The following is a 24598-nucleotide window of genomic DNA, read 5'->3' on the forward strand; positions in this document are numbered from 1 at the left end:
TGAGTCTATGGGATTAATTCAATTAATTAAATGAAATTAACATTTTAACTTATGTTAATCCTTTTACCCACAGACCAAAACAAACAAAACAACATCTCAAATATTTTCTTGGGTGGAATGCCAGTTACAGGCAGAAATGCATCCATTATTCTTCTCAGAACTGTGAGTTCTGCTTTAGTAGTTCAAATACTTCGCACAATATCCCCTCCAGGAACACTTTTATTGGTATTTGGTTGGTGGAATTGTTTTCAACAGCGCTGCCTCATTCATCTTGCCTCCAAATAAAAGGTTGATTGAAGCAAACTTTTGAGTTTTAGAAACATATATCAACAAAAAAACATTTGCAACTGTTAGCAGCTCTGGCTTAAGTATTTTCCCCCCAGAGTGGCAGGAGCATTATCGAGAAAACAGAAAGAAGCCACATTTATCTTTCAGTCGTTAGAAAAAAATGTAACCCTCAAGATGTCATTCTTCTCCAAATAAACAAAATAATAACCTTGGAAAGGGACAAGGTCGGAGAATTTGGGGAAAACTTCAGAAACTCTTCGGAGCCATGAACCAGGAGGTCACGGCCCCGCCCAGCAGGCAACCTTTTGAATGGGAGATTTAACGTTATCCTGTGTTACTTTTAGTACAAACATACTATATGTTTGTGAGCGTGCCTCCCAGATGATCATGGCCACACTGTGTTCCCTCCTGACCTTGTTTAGCTCCTCCTCTGTGATCCCGGACCTCCAGAGACATTTGTGAATGTCACTCCTTCAGCCGCCACTTCCCTTTTTGGTGGCTCCTGTCATAATTCTAACTGTGCATCGGAGTGTCTATCCTTCACTAGATCCATTCCGCTCATTTCCTCCGGGCTCATTGACTACGTGGTGAAGAGTAGGTGCACTTGGGTGTGGTATGGTTACGGCAGGTGACTGCCATCTTTTTCACGTGAGGACTTGACCATCACATTGTATTGCTCACTCCCCAGCTGAAGGCAACTGCGGGCAGACCCCATGAGCGCCTCATCCTCCGTTTTGACACTGAATATTGCGATTACAGGGACCCCAAGGCATCCCGATCTGATAGAACACGATGTCTGTAGAGGAAGAGGGCTTGTTTTGTTTTTTGCTTGTTTTTGTTGAGTGCCAAATATCAAACCCAGGACCTTGCACATGTACCAGGCAAGCATTCTACCCCTGAGCTATATTCCCCACAAAGAGCTCTTGTTAGCAAATCTGTTGTCTACCTACTGGGGAAAACTACTAACAGAATGATGACTAGAGAGAGATGGGGCATTGCAGGATGGCTTGAGGTCTCTTTCCTATCTGGCATATTCAAGAAGCCTTGCTCAGGCCTCGTTGGGTTCTCACCATGAGAAGCTCCATCTTCTCAATTGAAGAGTGAATGTAGTTTTTCCTAATTTCTTCCCTTAATGTTTTCATATCAGGATTTTTCTGGAAAGTGAACGCAATGTCAAAAACACAATCCGCTTGTAGCCCCTCCTTCTGACTTTGTGTTTTCGTGGTTATATAGTTCGTCCAGAAACTTGGAGGTGTGTCTGTAGAGCGGCCTCTAAATAATGAGACCAATGGAAGAGGCCACCTCTGTGCCTTTTTAACTCCTCTGAGAAGATGCTAACTGCAGGTAAAGAAACCAACACTTCCTTCCTGAAGTATTGGGAGGGAAGGCTTTCACATAATTAATCTGAAGGAAAACTGAAACAGGACAGGTTCTAAGAAAAGAAGCAACTTGTTCTTAGCAGCCTCACCGGGGCCATAATTATAACCTGTCAGCGTATTTCAACATAGGGAGTATGAAGATATTTTACTTATAAGAATTTAGTAAGGTTAGTTGTCAACTATTTATCAATAAAACTGGGTGAGGGAAGAATTTAGTAGGAAAATTCAATGACAGCGTGTGTATGTGTGTGTGTGTGTGTGTGTGTGTGTGTGTGTGTGTGTGTGTGTATGAGTGCATATACATGTATGTTTTACAAGAAGAAAGTGAACAGTTTAACTTACCACACCATATAAGATTTCTTTATCATCATCATCATCATCATCATCACCATCATCATCATCATCATAACCATTATTGCACTACTTGGGATTGAACCCAGGCCTGGGCATGGTAGGTAAGTGCCCTACCTCTGAGTAATATCCCCAATGCCTTTTGTGGTTTCATTTGGAGACAGGGCATCACTGAATTGCAAAGGCTGGTCTTCACTTTCCATCCTCCTGCCCCAGCTTCCTGAGTAGCTGGGATCGCAGGCCTGTGCTACCAGATCCGAACACAGGACCACCTTTGCTGCCCACCTCCTGCACCTGCCCATTGGAATCTTCCCTGGTAAGGACGATGTGAAAGCCAGCAAGGATAGGAAACGTACTGTAAAGCGTCTCCAAACCGTGAGCACCTCAGGGTTCATGCTGATTTTTATTTTATCATTTTTTTCTAATTCTGAAACACATAATTTAGAAATATACACACTCTAGAAATATTAATAGTACGAGGATGGTAAGAATAGCTGCCATTCCACCTCCTGGTGGTGACCTCTGCTGATGTCCTAATGCTGATCCCAGTGCCCAACCGGCAGTGGCAATAACTTGAAAATGAATGCACTGAACCTAATATCTTAACTTAATCTTCTAAGTGTGTGTGTGTGTGTGTGTGTGTGTGTGTGTGTGTGTGTGTGTGTGTGTCTGAAGAAAACTTGCAGGAGTTGATTCTTTCCATCCACCACGAGGGACCTAGCAGCGAGTGTTTTTACGAATCTTACCAGTCCTGTTTTGGTTTTGTTTGTTTGTTTGTTTGTTTGTTTTAAATCAATCAGATATAAAACATTCAGATTGTGTGGTCTACCGCGTTTACTAACTGAGTTTTTGTAGAAAGTTTAGGTTTATAGAAATACTGAGCAGATGATGCAGAGTTCTCTTGACCCTTCTCTTTCCTCCAGCTTCCCGATTGGAATAGTTTACCTCAGTGTGGTACTGTATTAGTCAGGGTTCTCTGGAGGAACAGAGTTGACAGAATGGCTCTATTTATATGAAAAGGAACTTTATTAGAATGGTTTACACGCTAAGGTCTGGTTAGTCCAACAATGGACTTTGCCAACAGAAGGTCCAAGAATCCAGGAGTTGTTCAGTCCATGAAGCTAGATTTCTCAGCTGATCTCGGGTGTGTGTTGAAATGCTGAAGAAGTAAGTTCTACCAGCGAAGGAATTCCTCAACTGCTGGATAGATGAACTTGTAGGCAAAACCCAAAAGCTTCTTTCTTACACACACACACACACACACACACACACACACAGAGAGAGAGAGAGAGAGAGAGAGAGAGAGAGAGAGAGAGAGCGAGCAACAATGAAATCAAGATGTTGGCAGTAAGCTTCGGATGGCCATTTTACTGACTCCTCATTTCTGAAGCTACTTATATGTCAACATCTTTCCTCCTTTCCTCCACTGAGGTTATTCCATCCATCTGTGGGCCGCTTGGGTTATGTTATGACAGTCCACACTTAAGATCTCCCAACCTAAGTGATGTTTGATGTTTGTAGACTGTGCTGACGAGGGCCATCTGATAGAGGGAACCTCAATTGAGAAAATGCCTGTATAAGACCCAGCTGTAGGTCCTGGCAGCGGCAGGCGGATCTCTGTGAGTTCAAGGCCAGCCTGGTCTACAGAGTGAGATCTAGGACAGGCACCAAAACTATACAGAGAAACCAAACCCTATCTCAAAAAACAAAACAAAACAAAAAACAAAAACAAAAAACAACTCCCCCACCCCCCCCCCCCAAAAGATCCAGCTGTAGGGCATTTTCTTACTTAGTGATTGACATGGGAGGGCACAGCCCACTGTGGGTGGGGCCGCCCTGGGCTGGTGGTCCTAGGTTCTATAAGAAATTAGGCTGAGCAAGCCATGGGGAGCAAGCCAGTAAGCAGCACTCCTCCATGGCCTCTGCCTCAGCTGCTGTCCTGCAGGTCCCTGCCCTGTTTGAGTTCCTGTCCTGACTTCCTTCGGTGATGAACAGTGATGTGGAAATGAAAGCCAAATAAACCCTCCCCCACCCCCCGAGTTGCTTTTGGTCATGGCGCTTCCTCCCAGCAATAGTAACTCAACTAAGCTATGGACACTAAGGACTCAGTCTCTGTGCTGTGGAATCTGTTGGTTTTGACAATCGTGTATGTCATGTATCCTGGTTTAGAGGGTCAGGCGCTATAGCTTCAGTGCTCTGAAAAGCCCCCATGCTTCACCTTTTCCTCCCAACCCACCCTTGTGAACCTCTTGCCATCCATGGGGGTCTTACAATTTATTTATTTATTTGTGTGTGTGTGTGTGTGTACGGTGGAAGAAGGCACGTATGTGGAGGTCAGAGGACAACACGTGGGAGTCAGTTCTCTCCTTCCACCATGTGTGGGTCCTGGGGATTGAACATAGATTGTCAAGCTCGGTGGCAGATCCTTTACCCGCTGAGCCACCCTGCTGGATTCGGTTCATTTCTTTTTAACACCAAATAAGATGTCCTTGTGTGGCTGTGGCATCATTTCTTTATACAAATTGAGGGATTATCTTGGTGGCTTGTAATCATTGGCAATTATGAATAAAGTTTCTATAGACATTTCAGTTTGTGTGTGTGTTGTGTGTGTGTGTGTGTGTTCGCCCACATATATCAATGTGTGAGTGTGGGAGGGGACAAAAGTGATGTCCCATATCTTTTTCTCTTATCCTCTACCATATTTTTTGAGGCAGCGTTTTCCACTGAAATTGGAGTTTATGAATTCGCTAGACTGGCTGTCCAGCGAGCCCCTGGGATTCACCTGTCTCTGCCCCTCACACACAGCTTTTGGGTTTACAGGTATTGTGTTACAGGCATTGCCATGCCCAGGTTTTACTTGCTGTGCTTGTGTGAAATCAGATCCTCGTGTTTGCACATTAAGCCCTTATTTTAAATTTTTATCAAGGCTTAATAGAGCTAAGGATATGAGCCAGCAGTAGAGCACGGGCCTAGAACACGCCAGTCCCTAGGTTCACCCCTGGCACTGAAGCGGGGGAGAGCAGTGGGCTGTGCTGTTCTATGAAGTTCAGTCACTGGCCTCATACTCTTGTGTAATTGTTATCTCTCCCAGTGACGTGGCCCTTCTATCATTTTGAAATAGCCTTCTTTATCTCTGATATTTTCCCTTTTGAAGACTACTTTGTCCAACATTAATGCATCAATTCTGTCTTCCTTATTCTTTCTGTTTGTGTCATTTATTATTTTCCATTCTTTCAGCCTTTCTGGGTTTTTACATCAAAGCGTGTTCCTTGTAGACAACATATAATTGAGTCTACAGTTTTTAATATTTGTATCCATTCCTTGAGAATCTCATAGATTCAAGCAATGTGTTTTGATCATATCCACTGCCTTCTCCCCCCCCCCCCACAACCTCTCTCAGATCTGCTGAACCCCGTTCAACTTCATGTCCTCGTCACCAAGTCCAATGTGCTACTCATACACTCAGGGGTATGGGACCATCCCCTGGATCCTGGTTAGTCTACCAGGGGGACCACACCTCTAATTGACTCTTCCTCCCCCAGAAGCCATCAGCTAGGGATGGGCGCTGGTCTGCCCCTCCCCAGTCATGCTGGAATGTTGACTGTCTTGGTCTTGTTCAACTCTTGTGAGCTCCTGGGGCAAGGGTCTCATCATGTTCAGAAGACTCAGGTTCACCCTGTGACTCTTCAGCCCTCTGGTCCTCCATCCCACGATGTTTCCTGAGCGTTGATGGGAGGGCAGTGTGATACAAATGTCTTCTTTATGTCTGAGTACTCCAAAGACACCCGTTCTCTTCACTTTGACCAGTTGTGAGTCTCTGCATTAACTGCTTTTGTCTATAGCTGGAGTTTCCCTGTGTCCTGCCCGGTCTGCAGCTGCTCAGACCCAAGTAAACACACAGAGGATTATATGAATTAAAACTGCTTGGCCATTAGCTCAGGCTTACTACTTACTAGCTCTTACACTTAAGCCCAGCCCATTTTTGTTAATCTATATGTCGCCACATGTTCTGTGGCTTTACCCGTGTGCCATTACATGCTGCTCCTCGGACAGTGGGCTGGCATCTCCTGACTCCGTCTTCCTCTTCCCAGAATTCTCCTTGTCTGCTTATCCCACCTATACTTCCTGCCTGGCTACTGGCCAACCAGCATTTTATTAAACCCGTGTACAAAAGCATTATCCCACAGCAGTTGTCTGTACCAAAAAGCTTCTCTGATGAGTTCCAAGAGCTGCACTCATCTATGGATATAGGGATATATTTAGAAAGCATATGTCCTTTTAGAAAAATTATAGTAGATTCACCCCAGGGCCTATGAAGCTCCCTCATCATGGGTTTTTGGCTAAATGTTTGTATCAAGCATGAGTTTTCTCCTAAGGAGCAAGTCTCAAATCTAATAAAAAAAATGGTTGATTACCCTTTAACATTCATACCACTCTTGTACCACAGGCATATCTTGCCAGTCTGGTCATCACTAGCTCTCAGCCTTCACAGCTGGAAAATCTTCTCGTGCTATGAAAACTAGCCGGCAAGTAGCACAGTGCCAGCCTCACTTCTCCAAACTCTGGGACTAACGTGTAGGATGTGTTCAGCAGTAGGGCCTTACTGTCAAGTTTTGATCAAAGGCAACAGGCTGCATTGTTTTGAGGGTCTTCGCTCCTGTAGGGCTGTTTCTCTCCGGTGTCACTTGTCTTTGGCGAGGTGAACTCCCCTCAGGGTTCCTTTGCAGCCTTCCTAGCAAAACACTTCTCAGTGTTCACTGATCTAAAATTGTCTTTCCTTTGCCTTCATCTTTTGATGGCCGCTGTCGCCAGGTAGAATCTGAAGGTGACCAGGCCTCTTATTGTCTATTTTTCCTTTCAGTCCTCTCAAGCACCATCAGTGTCTCCTTGCCTCCATTGCTTTTGATGAAAATTCAAGTCTCGTTCTAATCACAGTTCCACTGTATGTGATGGGTCATTTTCTCTGGCTGAAGATTTTCTCTTTATTGTGACTTTTCAGCAGCTTTACCATATGTTCCTAGATTTACTTTTCTTTGTATTATCCTGTTCTGAGGACCGGACTTGGGGTCTTATATATGCTAAGCATACATTCTTCCACTAAGCCATACACTGGCCTGGGAATTCATTTACTTACTTACTTACTTACTTACTTACTTACTTACTTATTTATTTATTTTGGTCTTCAACTGTCTTATTGAGCTTTTCAAATTTATTTTCATAACAATTTATTTTACTTACACAGACTCATTTTTTAAAATAGCTTTTTAAAGGGGTAAACACAAATTAAAAAAAATCAGAAGTACTTGAAACCAAGTTTGTAAAGTATCTTGTTACAGAGTTGGAGATATGGCTTAGTGTTTAAGAACACATACTGCTCTTGCAAAGGACTCAGTTCCCAGCAACTGCATTGGGTGGCTCATAACCACCTGTGCCTCCAGGTCCTGGGAGATCTGACACCTCTGGCCACTTGCACACATGTGCACATACATACCTGCACATGATTAAAAATAATAAAAATATTTCTTTGTCTCTTAAAATTATGCAATGCCCCCCAAGGTCTCTCAGTGTCCTGGAGCTCACCAATTTGGCTAGCCTGGCAGGTGAGCAATTCCCAGGGAACTTCTTGTTTCCCCTCCTCAGCACTGGGCATACAACTGCAGGACCTCACACTCAGCTTTTTTACATTGGTTCTGGGGATCAAGTTCAGGTGTTCATGTCTGTGTGACAAGCTTTTACCTACTGAACTATGGAAAACAACAACTTCTTCTTCTTCTTCTTCTTCTTCTTCTTCTTCTTCTTCTTCTTCTTCTTCTTCTTCTTCTCCTTCTCTTCCTCCTCCTCCTCCTCCTTCCCCTCCTCCTTCATCTTCATCTTCATCTTCTTTTTGGTAAGCTTATTCTTAAATTATTTAAAATTACATATTAAATAGCACTTTCTTAACTTTATTTTTGGATTGTTCATTGCTGATACAGTCAAAGCTAGTGCTGTGGCTCAGGGATAGAATGCTTGCCTAGCACAGGCAAGACCCTGGGTTTGATTCCAAGCACAGAAAAACAACAACCCCCAAATCAATGTCAAAATACAGCTGATTCTTGCACACTAGCTTTATACATTATAAATGTGTTGGTTCTAATGGATTTTCAGTGAACCTTAGGGTTTTCTGCATAGAAGATCACATCAGATGCAAATGGAGATAGTTTTACTTTGTTCTTCTCAATCTGGATGTTTAAACTTCATTTTCTTGTCTAATTGCCCTGGCTAGTGTCTCTTAGACAGTACTGAATGTAAGTGGTGACAGCCCCATTGTTGTTTTTGATCAATAGGGAGGGATGCATCCAGTCGTTCACAATTAAGTACAAGATTATCTGTGGGATCTTTAAAAATCATTTTGTAGCCAGGTGGCGGAGGTACACGCCTTTAATCCCAGCACTTGGGAGGCACAGCCAGGCGGATCTCTGTGAGTTTGAGGCCAGCCTGGTCCATAAAGCAAGATCTAGGACAGGCACCAAAACTACACAGAGAATCCCTGTCTCGAAAAACAAACAAACAAAAAAATTGTTTTGTTTGTTGTATTGGGTCTCACACATGTTCAGCAGGCCATGCCGATGAATTATACCTCCAGCCCCTAGTAGTTGGTTTTATGTAGAAGCTGTTTCTCAGACTGAGGAAGTTTCCTACTTTTCCTAGTTATGTTGAGTGTGTTTACTGTGAGGCACTGCTGGATTCTGTCAAATGATTTTTCTGTAGCTCTTGAGATGATTGTGTGTTTTTGTCCTTCTATTAATATGACATATTGCATTAATGGAGTCTCAGATGCCACTTGTTTTTTGTTTTTTGTTTTTTTTTCCTGTTAATTCAACTTCCCATTTTCTTGTTCTTTTAGCATTCAAAGCCCCCTGGAGGAACCCATTAAATGACATCTACAATCGATGTGATTCAGGGTTTAGATGTTCATGGTGATTCTTTATGAGAATTTCCATCTCCAGGGCTTTGTATCTCATCAGAAGTCCTGGTGATGGTTATAGAACTTTTCTGTTTGCTATTATTGAGTAGTGTGAGTGTAAAACAAATGTTTAGATGTACTTACATAACCCAACTGTGTAAGTACATCGAATTATTTTAGTGGTATATGTGATGCAGTTTCATAGTGTGGGTACGATTATTTTGGAGGCAGAGTTTTAACTATATTATTTATATGCTTTTTAGGGATGATAAACATATTAGGAAGAGTAAAGTATGTAGCTCATATTTCTGGCAATTGTAATTGCTATCGATGTATTTTGTCTTCGAAAATTTGTGTACCTTCAAATTTTTTCCTTCACCATAACAAGATTTGTTTTGTAGTGTGCATTTCCATCATGTTCCTATTTTATAGTGTACATTCACATTAATTGCAATTTCCCTCTCTTGGATGCATTTTTCTTTTCCATGTGGGCTCCTTCACTTGACTATGTTGTCACTTTCATTGATGATGTATCTGCTAATTAATGGCTCTCCTCTGCATGCCTGCCCTTTTTTTGTTCTTGATTTTGCAGTTCAGCTCTATTTTTTATTTCAACTGCAATTACCGGGACTTCTCCTCTCCTCTTATTGGTCTGTGACCTTCTGTGACTTATTTGTAATATTTACATGTTTATGAAATTGACAACCCATCCTCTGCCATCAGCGACCATCAAGTGTATAAACACTGCTTTAAAAAAATGGTTTCAGAAACAGTTATCTCTTGTGGTTAATGTCTGCAGCAGCTTTCCAAATTTGCAGCAAAGTCTTGCATTGTTAGAACTTGTCACTTATAGAGATGCATGAAATCTTAGTTATTCTTTACCATGGTGAGCTGCACCTAATAGGAATCTAGCATCCTGGCTGTTATTAAGTATATGACCCCTTTAGCCCGTTCATGTTCATATTGTGTAGCCATAGAGGTTTACACAAGAAACAACATTCATTTTCTAATCTTTCAGATTTTCTCCTCTCCTCTCTCACTGTCTTCTGTTGATCGCCTTTTCTTTTCCTCTAGATGCTGAAGACTTCCTGGCGGAGGGCTTGCGGAATGAGAACCTCAGTGCTGGTGCTCAGGACCAGAGAGACCACATTCTCCGGGGCTTCCAGCAAATCAAATCCAGGTTTGTATCAGCCAGCCTCATTGTGATTTTTCAGGAAAAATCTTCTTTACACTGTTATAAGTTAACAGTGACGTGCACCTGCCACAGGTGTTCACACTTGGCAGAAATTTACAAATCGATTTGGAGGTAGGTGAGTATATTGAAGCCTACCAACATAAACACGTTTTGGTAATCGTCTTAAAATAATCAGGTTGATTTTGGCTTTGTATTTTATTTTAGCCTTCATAGAACACTTTGTGTCTGACAATGGAAGAAACATGATGGTGAGGTCAGGACACTTAGGCTTGGGTCAGTCAACTGATGAGAAGGTGTTAGGGAGAAGAAGAGAAGCCCCGTGTTTTCCGTGCTGACTTTCCTTTCACATCCCTTTCTGCAATAGAAATGTTAAAATCGGGGCTGGTTAGTTGATTCTTTGATCGCACTGGCATGTATTAGTCCCAGACTGGGTAGGAACATTGTGCTCGTTAAGTTTTTAAAATAAGGAGCTCTAATCTCATTTGCACATCTTAGAATGTGGGCAGCTAATAGATGCTGGGAACATGCGCTTCCTTAGGGGAAGAAGAAATCAAAATTTCCTTTACAATCCATTTCCTGACCAATTTTTCTTGGAAAGAGGCAACTGAACAAGCTTCGGCAGGGTGAGTGCGCCTCTGTCCTTCACCACCCAGCTGACAGTGTGATTCCAAACCTTGGAGCTGAGCACTCTAAAAATACAGCTGCAGGGTTAGGGCTGGGATCTAATTTGCATAGCCGACCATTTTTAGCTTCTACTTTCAAAACCGGTGGAAACTTCTTAGATTCCATCCTTTGGAAGGGCACAGCCAGAATCTATTCCCTGTAGGAGTGTGAGAGACCCTCACGAGGTGCCCTGCTGGATCTTAATCGACCTTTCCTGCTGGCTAATTAAGCATCACTTTTACTCAGCAACTGGGGACTGTGTAATTATCAGCCTGGGTTGCCCTGAATAATTGAAACAAGCAGAATGCTGAAGATGGGTACTTCTTCTTCTTCTTTTGTAAAAGTGGGAATATCTAATTTTTGGTAGGCTGTGAAGTGTTGAAATTAAACTCTTGCACAGCATTACTTCATTAGTAGATAAGTTTAGGCTTAGTTATGCACATGGAAGCTTAGTTAACGATCCATCGATTTTTCTTTATTTTCATGAGTTTGCCTTTGTATTATCATAAGGATCATATAAAGAATAAAAGTGGAATTTAAAATTCTATTACAAAGAGAGAGACGCCCGGAATATAATAGGGAATATAGCTGTTCTGTTGATATAAAATATGTGATATGGGGTGTAAATATAATTTTGTTGGCTTGTATAGACAAATATACATATATTTTCATATTTATATCACAGCATTGGACAGATCTAAGTTTCAACATTAAATGGGCAGCAAAAAGACAATTTGTGGTCACTCTACCGTCAATTTCATATTATGTCAATTTCATATTACTTCTCTTTAAAACGAAGTATTTTGTGTGGGTGCATATTTGCTTGCATGTGTGTCTGTAGACCACTTGCTTGCCTGGTGCTCACAGCAGTCAGAAGAAGGCACGGGGTCCCCTGGCACTGGAGTTACAGACAGTCGTGGGCTGTTATGTGGGTGCTGGGAACCAAACCTGGGTCTTCTGGAAGGACAGCCAGTGCTCTCAACCACCTCTCCACCCCTTTCATATTTTTCCTTAATCTTCTTTTGAAACACACACACACACACACACACACACACACACACACACACACACACACACCCCTCACCCCTCATGGGCTAAAGAAGGCTTCCAAAGAGCATTCCATATGGTTTGTAGGTTCAACACTTGAAAAAAATCAGCAGGCGCTTTGGGAAACATCTGTAAGTTGATGGGGGCCTTTCTGCTCATTGATTTGTTTCTAGAAAGATGACACTTTATTTAGAATTTCATAATTATCAGATCCCTGAGGAAATGAGAACCCAGAGATTAGATACCACACAGGAAAATGGAGAGAGGAAGTTTTCAACCCACCTCTTCAATCACAAGGTTGCTCATGGAATCCTGGTCTTCCCGAATCTTCTTCAGTCACATCACTTCTGTTGACCTACTTGTGGCTGGCTGATATTGGACATGTGTATGTGTTGACACCAATTGCTTTCAAAATCCTGATGATTTGCAGAAATGCCAGCCACATTTACTGACATGGATGGCAGTTGTGTCTACCCCCCTCAGAAGTAAGATGTGAAGAGAAATTTTAAAAATCATCAAATCTGAGAGTTAATTATACATGAGAAATCCTGGAGCCACAGAATGATTACTGGAGGTCATTTTCAGATGTTTCATCTTTAGCCACAGTAAAGCTGTAATGCTTTAGGGATTTGGTAAATTGGTGTGTGTGCATGTGTGGGTTATAATTTATATAGATTCCCACATATTCCCACTCCATTGTTTTATAGCTTAGATTCTTTTAACTCTTCAATAGTTCACTGCTTGGGAATGAAAAGGGTGAAGGAAAGTAAAAAATGGCCCTTCTTGTGAGTCTTGGTAACTTCTCGGGCCTTGGCTCTGGTTTTTTATGTCTGGTCCAGAATTCAGTGGTATTTGCCATGGTTATGGAGTTGCTTGAATCGGAGTGCCGAACTCTGTCATTGCTGGTGGGGCATGCTGTTTTCCACTTGTCTGTGGTCCACGATGACTGACCACAGAAAATGATAGTTATGTTGAATCAGCAGTGTTCCTGACAAGCTCATCAGTACATCAGTATCAATATCATAGTGCTTACCAACAACAATGGAATAAGATTTCTGTATCTACAGCTACATTATTGTGCTTGAAAGTGTGTCGAGGAAGGATAGCATTTTTCATGGATGACAAAGCAAATGTGGGCGGGAGTTGCTACAATGCTGGGGAAGTGAAGCCCTGTTGTGGTATTTAATGTTGTGAGCTATGCCTTTCCTTGTTGTCCTTCAAACTGCTCCTCTCCTCCTAAAGACTACCAGCTTCCACACTCCAAGGCCAGGCTCTTACTGAGCATTTTACAGCGTGCTTGGGAGGAAAGTCGGCAAAGGCTCCTCCCCACTTTATAGTTGTGGTCACTGCAGGATTAGCTCCAGATGTGAGACACCTGGGATGAAACGGCCATGATCTATGCTCAGAAACTTGATGACGTACCTACGCATTTGGAGAAACAGTAGGGCTTTTGCTCTGTGTTTGATCAAGCGGAGGCCATCTGCCAGCAATAATACTTTAAGAGTGAAGGAAGGGATAAAGAGACAGAAGATTTTTATCTCTGAGATGCAGATTAATCCTCTCTTGAGGGCCCTTTTTGGGACTCCTCACTCAAATGCTCACTGTTGGAAATGAAGGCCAGAGCCAATGGAAACAAACATGGTGTATTGTTTCCTTCTGTGAAACTTAATAATATCCAAGGAGTTCCAACAGGAGACAAGTGGATTTATAAGATGGTTAAAGGGAAAAAAATAAAGAAATAACTTTGTGTAACAGGTTTATGGCCCCAAATCAGCAAAACCCAGGACATTTAAAATATAGGCAGAAAACATATCTGTAACAGGTTTCATTGTGGGTGGCTAGTCCTTCGCTCTGCATGAAACAGGAATACACTATTCTAAAAAAAAAAAAAAAAAAATCTCATAAAAAGAATTATGATTTTCTTTGGTAATTTTAGATTTTGTTTTTTGCTTGAATTTAGTTTGAAAATCAGATTAAACTTGACAATGTCTATGATTCTGATATCTTTGTTATCTTGAAAAGAAACACGAGTTAGTCTGGTAAAAACTCTTGAGACCAAGTAGGGATTTAAAGTAGCATACTATAAACATAATTACCATTAAGTGCACAATTTTAATTTACTTCTGTTAGTTGTTGGGCTTATAAACTCCCCAAGCAAAACACATTCTAATGAAGGGGGTTTTGTTTTGTTTTAATCAAGAAAACTAATGTCTAATGTGCTATTTGCAGATTTGTGTATTCACAAGTTTAAAGATTTGTTTGTATCTCTCTGCCCTTAATATGTCTGTCTCTCTGTCTCTCTCTTTCTCTCTCTCCCTCGTGTGTGTGTGTGTGTGTGTGTGTGTGTGTGTGTGTGTGTGTGTGTTTTCTGTGTGTATATCTGTATACCACTTTGGTGCAAAGGCCAGAAGAGGGCATCATATCCCCTGGAACTGGAGTTACAGAAGGTTGTGAGCTGTCATGTGGATGCTGGGAATTGAACCTGGGTCCTCTGGAAGAGCAGCCAGTATTCTTAACCACTGAGCCATCTCTTGCAGTCCCTAATTCTGCTATTTATCCTGGAGTTTGAGTGCCAGTGAAGAAAAACAAAGCTACAAGATACTTGTATGATCTGTGTAAGTTTAAATGGCTCTCAAAGGCTCACAAATCATAGAAGTGACTAAAACACATCTTGAACAATGCATCTGTTAGTTAGCTGGATGTGACGGCCTGCTCCTGTAATCCCAGCTCTCTGAGGCCAAGACACAGGATTGTCATGAGTTTGAGGCCAGCTTGAGCTAGAGAGTGAGACTCTCTAAATAAACAAATAAACAAAACAAATGCAGCCACTGCTGGACACGAAAGAGAACATCTCCCTTTTTCATTCCTGGTCTTCCCTTCTGCCAGAGAGGGAGCAGTGACCTGGTACGATGGCTTAGTCAGTAAAAGTGCTTTGCCCAAGCATGACAGTCTTAACTATACGGCTTCCATCCTAGATAGTTAAAGGAAAGGACCGACTCAAATACTGTCCTGTGGCCTCTACATGGCACTTGGCGAATATTCACACATAAATAAATAACTGTAATTCCAAGGAAAATTGAAAGGAAGGAAGGAGGGTGGAAGACGGGCTGGGACTGTAGCTTAGTGACAGATACTGGCCTAGCTTTCATGAGGCCCTGGGGTCTGTCACCGACACCACAGATACACACAAGGAAAAACCTACGGCAACTTCAGGCTTGCTCTCAGCTGATAGGTTAGTTATGTGTCAAGTGTCTGAACCAGCTGTTTGCTATTGAGGGAGTGTGTGTGGAGACTTCACAGTGGTGCTGAGATTTTGGGGGGCTCTTCTTCTGGGGGACTGAGAGGTCATTGCTCTCACAGTTCATAGGTGAGACTGAGGCAACCTGGCTTCTTGGTTTAACTGGAAAGAGGATTACCTGAGGCCACACGTTCTTATAGGGAAAGCTTCCATCCTTTCAAAGAATGAGTATCAAAATGATGAGTATAGGTCTCACTTGAACTTTACAGTAATGTCTATCTTATTTATTCCTTCATTTGCTGGAGATATTTGGGACCGGCTCCAAGGTTGCATCACCCCATTTCTTTTCTTTTCCATGGGGCCACTGTGATGGTATCAGTGAGTAGGAGCTTTTCCCTTTGGGCATCTCATAAAATAAATATTTATATGAGTAATTCAGAGATGTAATAATATCTTCATATTTTTCATGCTAAATAACAAGAGTAAAACAGTTTAGATGAAGAAATTTATTTCTTTTTTATTACATTATTTATTTGCGTGTGTGTGTGTGTGTGTGTGTGTGTGTGTGTGTGTGTGTGTACAACATGAAAGTGCCCAGTTGTGCTATGGTGTGCATGTGGAGGTCAGAGGACACTGTGGAGTAGATTCTCTCCTTCTACCATGTGGCTCCCAGGAATCAATCTCAAATAACCAGACTTTCTTTTTTAAGAAAATGTTTTCTTTCTTTTTTTCTTTCTTTGAGGACAAGTGGGAAAGAGGTATTGGCCTCCTCTCCTCCTCCTTCCCTTCCTTCCTTCCTTCCTTCCTTCCTTTCTCTTTCCTCCTTCTCTTTCTTTCTTTCTTTCTTTCTTTCTTTCTTTCTTTCTTTCTTTCTTTCCTTTAAGGGTGGGACCCTTCATGAACTTACATGTCATCATGGTCATAGGGACCATGCTAATCTTATTCCAGTTTTAGTATGTGTGCTGCTGAACAGGCCCATACGATGAGGAGGAGGATGAGGATGAAGATGAGGATGAGGACGAAGAGGAGGAGGAGGAGGAGGAAAAGGAGGAGAAGGTAGAAGAAGAGGAGGAGGAGGAGGAAGATGTTGAAACAGGGACACCTGTAGCTTAGGCCGGCCTTAGAATCGCTATGTACTTGAGGAGGACCTTGAACATGTGATCCTCCTGCGTCTACCTCCCAAGTGCTAGGATTACAGGCATAAGTCACAGCACCTGGTTTCATTTGGTTCTGGGAACTGAACCCAGTCCTACATGTTAGGCCAGCACTCTTACTGCCTGAACTACCACATCTTTTTAAACTTTCAATTGGAAAGACAGAAAATGTTTTCTCAGACAATACTTTTACAGGTAATAATGATGGAGTCCTTAGTGGCTCTGAATAAATACCTAGTAATAAAACTGCACTCACAATCTTTTAATTTTGTATCTTTAAGATTTTAGGTCGAAGTTCAAGGAAATGTACTTTTAGTTTTCCCCAGTTAACTCCTTAGACAGAAAATGTGTTCTATCTGGAATAAAAAGGAGCCGGGCATGGTGGCACACACCTATGTACAAAGTTCAAGGCCAGCCTGGTCTACAGAGGGAGTTCCAGGACAGCCAGGGCTACACAGGGAAACCCTGTCTGGAAAATCAAAAGAGAAGACTGAAAAGGGAAAAAAGACATGAAAGCAGGAAGGGGACGAGAAGACGCGGGTTCACGGAGAGGGCATAAAAGAATGAAGGTGGTCGTGGGGGGGGGGGCGCAGGGAACACTACCAAGTAAATACAGATGCAAAATTATGAAATAGAATAGAAAAGTGCTGGCTGGGTGGAGCATGCCATAGTTCCAGTCCTAGGGAGGCAGAGGCAGACAGATAGCCACAGTTTGAGGCCAGCCTGGGCTATATAGTGATTCCCAGGCCAGATAGCCGAGTGTGCCTTGCAGTCTCAGCTTCTCTCAGGAAGCTGAGGCAGGAGGACAGCTTGGGCCCAGGTGTTTGAGGCCTACCTGGTCAACATCATCAAACCCCATCTCAAAGAGAGCAAGGCAGAGGAGAGGGAAAAGGGAGGAAAACCGGGAGGAAGGGGAAGGATTTTGCAGTGTCATCCAGGCAGTGGGCAAGCGATGCTTGTACCGTCAGGTAGGCTAAGCCCTTAGAATTTCTTCAATAGGCTGCACGCTGCCTTTTAACTAATGAGTTAGGACCCTGAGATTTGCTTCCCTCCTCTTAGAATCTGAGTCTTCTTTATCACTCAGGCACATTCCTATTATCTAGTCGGTGTGGATTTGTCTTTGTCTCGGAAAATCCTCGGCGTCAAAATTTTAATGCATGGAGCTTTCCTATTGTCTGTAAGTGGAGATGCTTAATCCGTACATTGTGTGAAAAGATCATTTGTATGAAAGCGCTGTCTTCATTTCACGACCGTTTGCTTTGCCCTTGATTTAAGCCTCGTTAGGTCCCCAGCTAGTCTTTTGTCCCAGAGCTGTGCTGTGTTTTCCTGCTTATCGAAGGCCAGTGGGGGAAGGTGCCTCTCTACTGTTCATCTGTTTGTGGGTTTCCAGGAACCTTGTGGCTTGGAGCCTTCCTGGTTGTGGTTTTCTGTAATTTGCATGCTCCCCTTATTTCTGGTATAGACCCACCCTGGAACCACTTTCTGTGATTCAGTAGAACTGGAGCCCGGGAAGGGAGGGGAGCCTCGCAGAGCTCAGGGTCAGCTGACAGGAGCCAGACTCTTTGTTCTAATGCCGTTTCTATAACCTTGACCGAATCTCTTGAAGGTTCTAACGATGATGACCTTAGCTTCCTTTCTAGATTGCCTGTTGGAATTTTTTTTTTTTTTAATGAAAACAAATGCTATGAAAATGCAAGCACTATTATTGGAAAAACAAATGTTTACTGTGTGCTTAAAAACAAAGCAAGCATTGCTAACCAAACCTTGAAGCCTCTCTTTGATTTCTTTTCTGATGTCACTCTGGTTTCGTTTTATTTTGTTTTGTGTTTTTCAGCTTGAGAAATGATTGAGGAAGCTTCATTTCTTGGGATTTTGTTTGGTTTCATGATTCCGTTGAAAATGACTTGAGCCTAACATGGGGTTTTATCATTGCACTACGAATCGTTTCTTCTTTGTGGAGCTGTTCCCCCACTGGGTAGCCTCATCTTGTCTCCTGAAGTGCAGCACTAGCAGGGCTGATAATGAACCCTGGTCCTTATCACGCTCAGCAAAGGCTTCAGAGAAGATGGGAAAAATCAATCCCACAGGAACCTCTGCATGCTCATATCCATATTTAACCCCGTGCATTTAAAATGGAAATGAGCTATCCCAGGGCTTCAGTTTTTTGATTTACACAAGATGTCACCACCTCCTTGGCAATGAGGATGTTTTACAGACCAACCGCTGACCGGTTTGGGAAGATCTCAGCCTATTGCCCAAGGGCTGATGTTGCTTCTTCATATTTCTTTCAAAACACTCAGCCCTGTCTTGCAATGGCTTTGATTTTCTGGGCTTCAAAGGGTGCCCCTTCCAAGGCCAGACTTCTGAAGGGGGAAAAAAATCAGCTTAAGAGAACAGCCTATGAAGGAACAGCTACCCATGTCTGCAATTGGTGTAATCAGGTGATTAATAGGGAATTTACAAGCCAGTGATACTTTGGGCTTGCAAAGAAACTCCAATATGATGTAGTGCTATGTGCTATATAGAATCTGCACTTGGAGTGACCTAGTCAACTCAGCTTCCAATAGCTTTGCTGGGAACACACTGTGGCCAGTATAAGATTAATAATTAAACTCTCAAACTCAAGCTCCCTCTTGACTTTGTGAGCCTTCTGAAGGTTTTCTTGATAATTTACCAAAAAAAACCATTTGTGCTCACATGCCCTCCAATTAGCTATTTCTCTAATTAACGAGTGACTCATTTGTGAATCCTGCCCTAACCACAAGGCCCATTTTTCCATTTTGTGAATTGGGACTTATCATATCTACCAAGCGCTTTTTGTTTTTTTGTTGATGAGAGAACGGATGCCCAAGACATTACTCAAAGTAGCAGAATTAATAAAAGATTAAGATGTAGAATTCAGGATGTCTAATTGTTTAATTTATTCAGCTAAATCATTAAAAATGAAATGGCATCTTTCAAAAGATTATTGGTTCAAAAGAATTATTGATAATTGCTGAAGTCTAGTTAATTATAGTCATACAAAGTGTTTGTGGATGGAATATACTGCTGGTGCTTACCTCTGTATAATACGGATGGATGGACACTTCGTAACCCAGCAAACCGAACAAGCTGCGAATCTTGAGTGTAGGTTGTGGCTAGCTATGGGGCTTATTTCAACTTTTATGCATATTTGAAAGTTTTTATAGCATAGTAGCATAAAAATATCCAGTTGGTTTGACTTAGCAATTTAAAAACCGTTGACTTTATTCACTGTGGTCTTGAAAAATCACAGACTTCCTTAATTTGAAATGTAATAACACATATTTGAGGTTTTTAAGAGTGATGGTTTTCTAGGACTAACTTTATTATTTTTGGTTAATCTTGAGCTCAGGGATAATCCTCTGGTTTGTTATTATGGACATAAGTAGCAGGAAGCAGCTAACTTTTATTATACTTTTTTAAAACTTCTAGGCCAGCAATTATTGAGAGTGGAAATTCGATTCAAACATTCTGCCCAGGAGATCTTGAAATTTTGATTTTTTTTTTTTAAAGGAAAGGCAATTTCTGACTTTTCTCATAAATTTGATAAAAGGAAAGCTAATATGAGATTGGTAGTCCAGTAGGAAATGGAAGTCAATTTTACATTTTTTAAATCATTTTATGGTATTAAAAATGACAGAGGTCAGAAACAAAGCCCTTTTTCTTTTATTGAACTAGAATTGAAAGTGGCAGAAAATCATTTTGGCCCCAAGTGCAGTAAATGTTATCACTAAAACATGTTCGGGGGATATTAGGACAGTCTCTCAAGCACCAGAGACGAGAGTTCACAAAACAAAAACTGATTCTTTTTCTGTCCTTATCGTGAAGTTATTAGATGTACAGGAGATGAAAGTATCCTGGTTCTAAGAGGACAGGGAATGGAGTCTGCGTTGAAAACCAATAACGTCTTTATTCTGGGGAAGCAAAATGCAGCAAATGGTTGCTAGGAGTACCTCTCTCTGCAGGGAGTTCAGAGATGAGGGCTCCCGAGCCAGGCCCAGGGCTGAGGGGCCCAGGGCTGAGGGGCCCAGGACCCAAGGCTCTTGGACTCACAGTGTAGTGAGGTGCTGAGGAAGACAAGAGGTTGGGAGTGATGTTATTCGTCAGAAGACTAATTTGGGGAAACTGAGGGATGGCTCAGTGGTCAAGAGCACTGGCGGCTGGATCTGGGTGCGAGAGGAGTTGGGGGGGGGACTGGGGAAGTGGAGGGAAAAGAGCACTGGCTGCTCTTGCAGAGGACCTGAGCTCAATCCCCAGTACCACAGGGCAGCTCACCAACTGTCTGTAACTCCAGTTCCAGGAGTTCTGAGGCCCTCTTCTGGCCCCTGCAGGCACCAGGCATGCAAATGGTGCATACACCAGTATGTAAATAGTACATAGACATACATGTAAGCAAAATACCCATACATATGAAATAAAATAAAAATATTTTTAAAATGAAAAAAAAAAGTCAGAAGATTTTATTTAACAAGGAGATTAAACGGGCACCACCGGCTTCTCCTTTGCTGTGAGAGCTCGATAGGAGTGAGCTTGCAGGTCCACCTGGGAAAAACCAATCATTTTGGAGTGTGCAGTGTGATTATGCTTCAGAATTTTCTGTAAATGAAGCAGGTTGGCAGACATATGTTTGCTGATCCAAAGAAAATGATTAAAATTCAGAATAAGTGCGACTCTTGTGAAATTAAGTTTTCGAGTTCCAGCCAGTGTTCTGTACGGCCATATGGTATAACCAGAATTAATTGCTGTTCCCAGCCTCTTATTCTCTTACTGAATACTTAGGTGCCCTGTTTGAAACACCAGAGGTGCCACAGATGCACTTAATCACACGAGATAGTCGGCTGACAAGTTTGGGGAGTGTGTGTAGCTAACAGTTGCTTCGAAGAAACTTCTAATGTATTCTCGCTTCCCTTCTGCGCTCCACCTCTCACTCTGTGCTCTTTACACACACACATATACTGATACTAATTGACACGTATTAATAATACATATTTAATATGTTAAATTAGAAAACGGATGGGTGGGTAGGAAGTTTGGAAAGGGTGAAAGAGTACCAGAGCACAGGAGACAGGAAGGTGAAGCTCAGGACATTCCTTGCTCATGTTTACCTCTTTGGTGCTCCTGGAAACCTGGCAATGCAGAGTCCCAGGCTCCAGGCTAGCAGACCTACTGAAACAGAATCTGCGTTTAATGACTCTGATCTAACAATCTATGTGAATCTGTGACAAAAAGCTGCAAGATTCCCATCTATGTATTGGAGTCCCACACCAGTCCACACCAGTCCACACCAGTCACCCCCTTCCTCTCTGTGACAGCCGCCAGCTCTCTACATCTGGCTACCTTCCCTGTACTTCCTTACCCCTGCCACTCTGCTATTTCCTTTTTTTTTTTTTTTTTTTTTTTCGAGACAGGGTTTCTCTGTGTGACTTTGCACCTTTCCTGGAACTTGCTTTGGAGACCAGGCTGGCCTCGAACTCACAGAGATCCGCCTGGCTCTGCCTCCCTAGTGCTGGGATTAACGGTGTGCGCCACCACCGCCCATCTCTGCTATTTCCTAACTACTACCTTCTGGATTCTCCCCTGTGTCTTCTAGAACCCATGTCCTGTTGCAACCAGGCCCCCTGGGTCCCCAACCTCTTTTCTCCCTCTGTGTGTCTGTCTGTCTGTGTGTCTGTCTGTTCCAGAAGTGCTTTGGCATTCTTCAGGCTCCTTGCTGCCGATTCTAGACTCACTATTCAGTCTCTTTCCCTTTGAGGTCTGACCTGGTGGCTTCGCAATACTTTGCACCTCTGTCGCCAATCTTTGGCATCCAGAATCCTTCCTCATACTATTTGAGAACTGGTTTGTTTGTTTGTTTTTCAGACAAGGTCTTACTGTATAGTTCTGGCTGACCTGGAACTCACTATGTAGACCAGGCTGGCCTTAAACTCACAGAGATGACGGCCTCTGTGTCCCCAAGTGCTGAGATCAAAGGAGTGCACCACCATGCCCCATACCCTGCCTAGGACGGAAGCATTGACAGACTGTCACCCTGACTCTGCTCCTGCTACCACCCCTCTATTTTACCTAAAGTGAGATGGTCTCTTCCTCATCACATCTCTCTGAACATTATGTGAATGTGCTCAAACCCCTCCCTCCTCAGGTTAAAAACATGGTGTGTTTTAAGGAGCCATCCCCTCCCTAGCTACTGTCTTTTCTCTTGTCCTGAACAGGCAGACATCTTGAAGTCTAGACCGGTCACATCTGCTTTCCTCTTCTCTGTTCCAACCTGGGTTATTTATTACCTTTTAATGCATCTTCTCTAATAAAGTTACTCTCCTGATGGTCCAGTCATTGCAGTTGATACCGCTGGTGTTTATCTTTTCCGTTCTCCAAGTATGGGATGGCTTGGATTCCTCTCCCTTCCTCAGAAATTCAAAAGGCTGCCCCACTGTGGATCTCCCTGTCTTCCATTGTGTCTGCGCCCTTTCTTCAGGCTCCTGTGTGAGCTTATTTTGCTGCTCTGCCTGCTTGTTTCTTTCCCGGGCGCTCAGTTCTATAGCTCAGCGACAGTTTTGTCTTCAGGGCACCCAGCAGCATATTGGATGGCTCATAATGGGTTTTTCATGAAACCTCTGGCTTCCCAGAGCTGTGAGAGCTCCTGCTGGTTCCACCCGGCAGCCACCCTCCATTCTTCTAGCCCAGGGAGGAGTCACGATGCCGGCCTTTGATTGTTCCAGGATTTCTGTGGAATATAGTTTGGGCCACAGAAATGTAGGGCGAAGACCCCTGCTAGTCTCTCTCAGGGACATCCTGTGCTTGGGAGACAGCAGCACTAACTTACATGCAGCAGCAATCATTTAGACATCACTCTTGGTGTTCCATTGGAAGGATGGGAAGAGCCGGGTTCGGGACCAGCTCTGGAATCAGCCTCTAGACTTTCTGTTTTGTGGGAAGATATAAAACCCTATATTCATGTCTAAACACCTGTCAGGTTTTCTGTTCTTGTTGCTGGGAGATTCCAGACTGGCCTGGTTGTTTGTATTCCACTCGCCCACGAGTCTTCGGCTGTTATGCTTCCGCTGGGCTCTCGGAGCCCTGGGATCATTCCTAATTTCTCTCTTGTCTATCAACAAGGCCTATTGACTTTCACCCTAAATGTATGTTCCTATTTGTATTCCTTCTGTCACAGGCTGACCGTTAACCTTCACAAAATGGCTCAAGTGTTGTGTGATCCCTCCCTCCGTCCCTCCATCTGTCCGTCCGTCTGTCCCTCCCCCCTCCCTCCCTCCCTCCGTCGGTCCCTTCCTTCCTTCCTTCCTTCCTTCCTTCCTTCCTTCCTTCCTTCCTTCCTTCCTTCCTTCCTTCCTTCCTCTCTTTCTTTTTGAGACAGAGTCTCGCTATGTAGACCAGCTGGTCTCCGATTCATAGGTACCCACTTTCTTCTGTCTCCTGAGTGACGGGATTAAAGGTTTGCATCACCCATCATGTCTGCCTCAGCTCTGGGCTATTTCTGTTTATTCCGGTTTGTTTTCTTCCTCCATTTTGTTAAAAGAGCCAACTTTCACAACACACTAATTCAATCATCTGTGCTATAGGAAAGTTACTGATACAGACTGACAACCTATAAGTGAAAAAGTGTGTTGAGAAAATATTAAATCTCACAGTGAAAAATCCCTGAAAACAACAATAACAGAAAGATCAAAATGTCCATGGTAGTAATTTCCGGCAGGTAGAGTTTAACATTTTGTTGTTGTTGTTTATTTGTATTTTCTGACTCTCTGTGATGGTGAATATTTATTTAATAACAAGTTACCGATATTCAAGTCCTTCACGGTTTTAAAAGCGGGCAGAGCTGGAAATGCAGGTGGGATAAAGTCTGGTACTGAGGCGAAGGAGCTGGAGGGAGTGGAAAGGGAGCTTTAGCTGTACAGCTCGGCCCAGGTCACTGTGTAAACAAGCGGCTGTATCTGGAAGTGTTTTATGCTATGCTTCAAAACACACACACAAAAGTGAAATCAGTTTTGGGCCATGTGAAATACCGTCCTTTGAATACTTCCTGATGAGCTGGGGATTTTTATTTTTAATTTTTTTTAAGTAAAGGAAGTTCACTGCCAGGGTCCTCATGAAATGAGGTATCACTGACAGAGCAACTTCCGTTTCTGAGCTGTTATCCCTCTGAGCTAACACAGGATGAATTCTTCATTAGAAGGGATTAGCACACTCTCTAAGCCTATTTAGCAAGGCATTTGTATTTGCCTGACCACTTTTCCAAGCCCGGGGTTTGAGTAAACCATTCACTTCCTCCTTCTCAAAACATCAGTCACCATGATTGATTTTTAT

General features: G+C 42.8%; 1 protein-coding gene across 1 annotated transcript in view; it reads left to right on the forward strand.

Moving 5' to 3' along the window:
- Positions 1 to 24598, forward strand: part of Skap1 (src kinase associated phosphoprotein 1) — a 289021-nt gene that overhangs the window by 15989 nt on the left and 248434 nt on the right. Inside the window, exon 2 of the mRNA XM_036197928.1 lies at positions 10036 to 10141. Within this exon, the coding sequence (XP_036053821.1) occupies positions 10036 to 10141 (106 nt within the window). The remainder of the gene's footprint in view (positions 1 to 10035; positions 10142 to 24598) is intronic.

This window comes from Onychomys torridus, chromosome 8, assembly GCF_903995425.1.
Source record: "Onychomys torridus chromosome 8, mOncTor1.1, whole genome shotgun sequence".
NCBI lineage: Eukaryota > Metazoa > Chordata > Mammalia > Rodentia > Cricetidae > Onychomys > Onychomys torridus.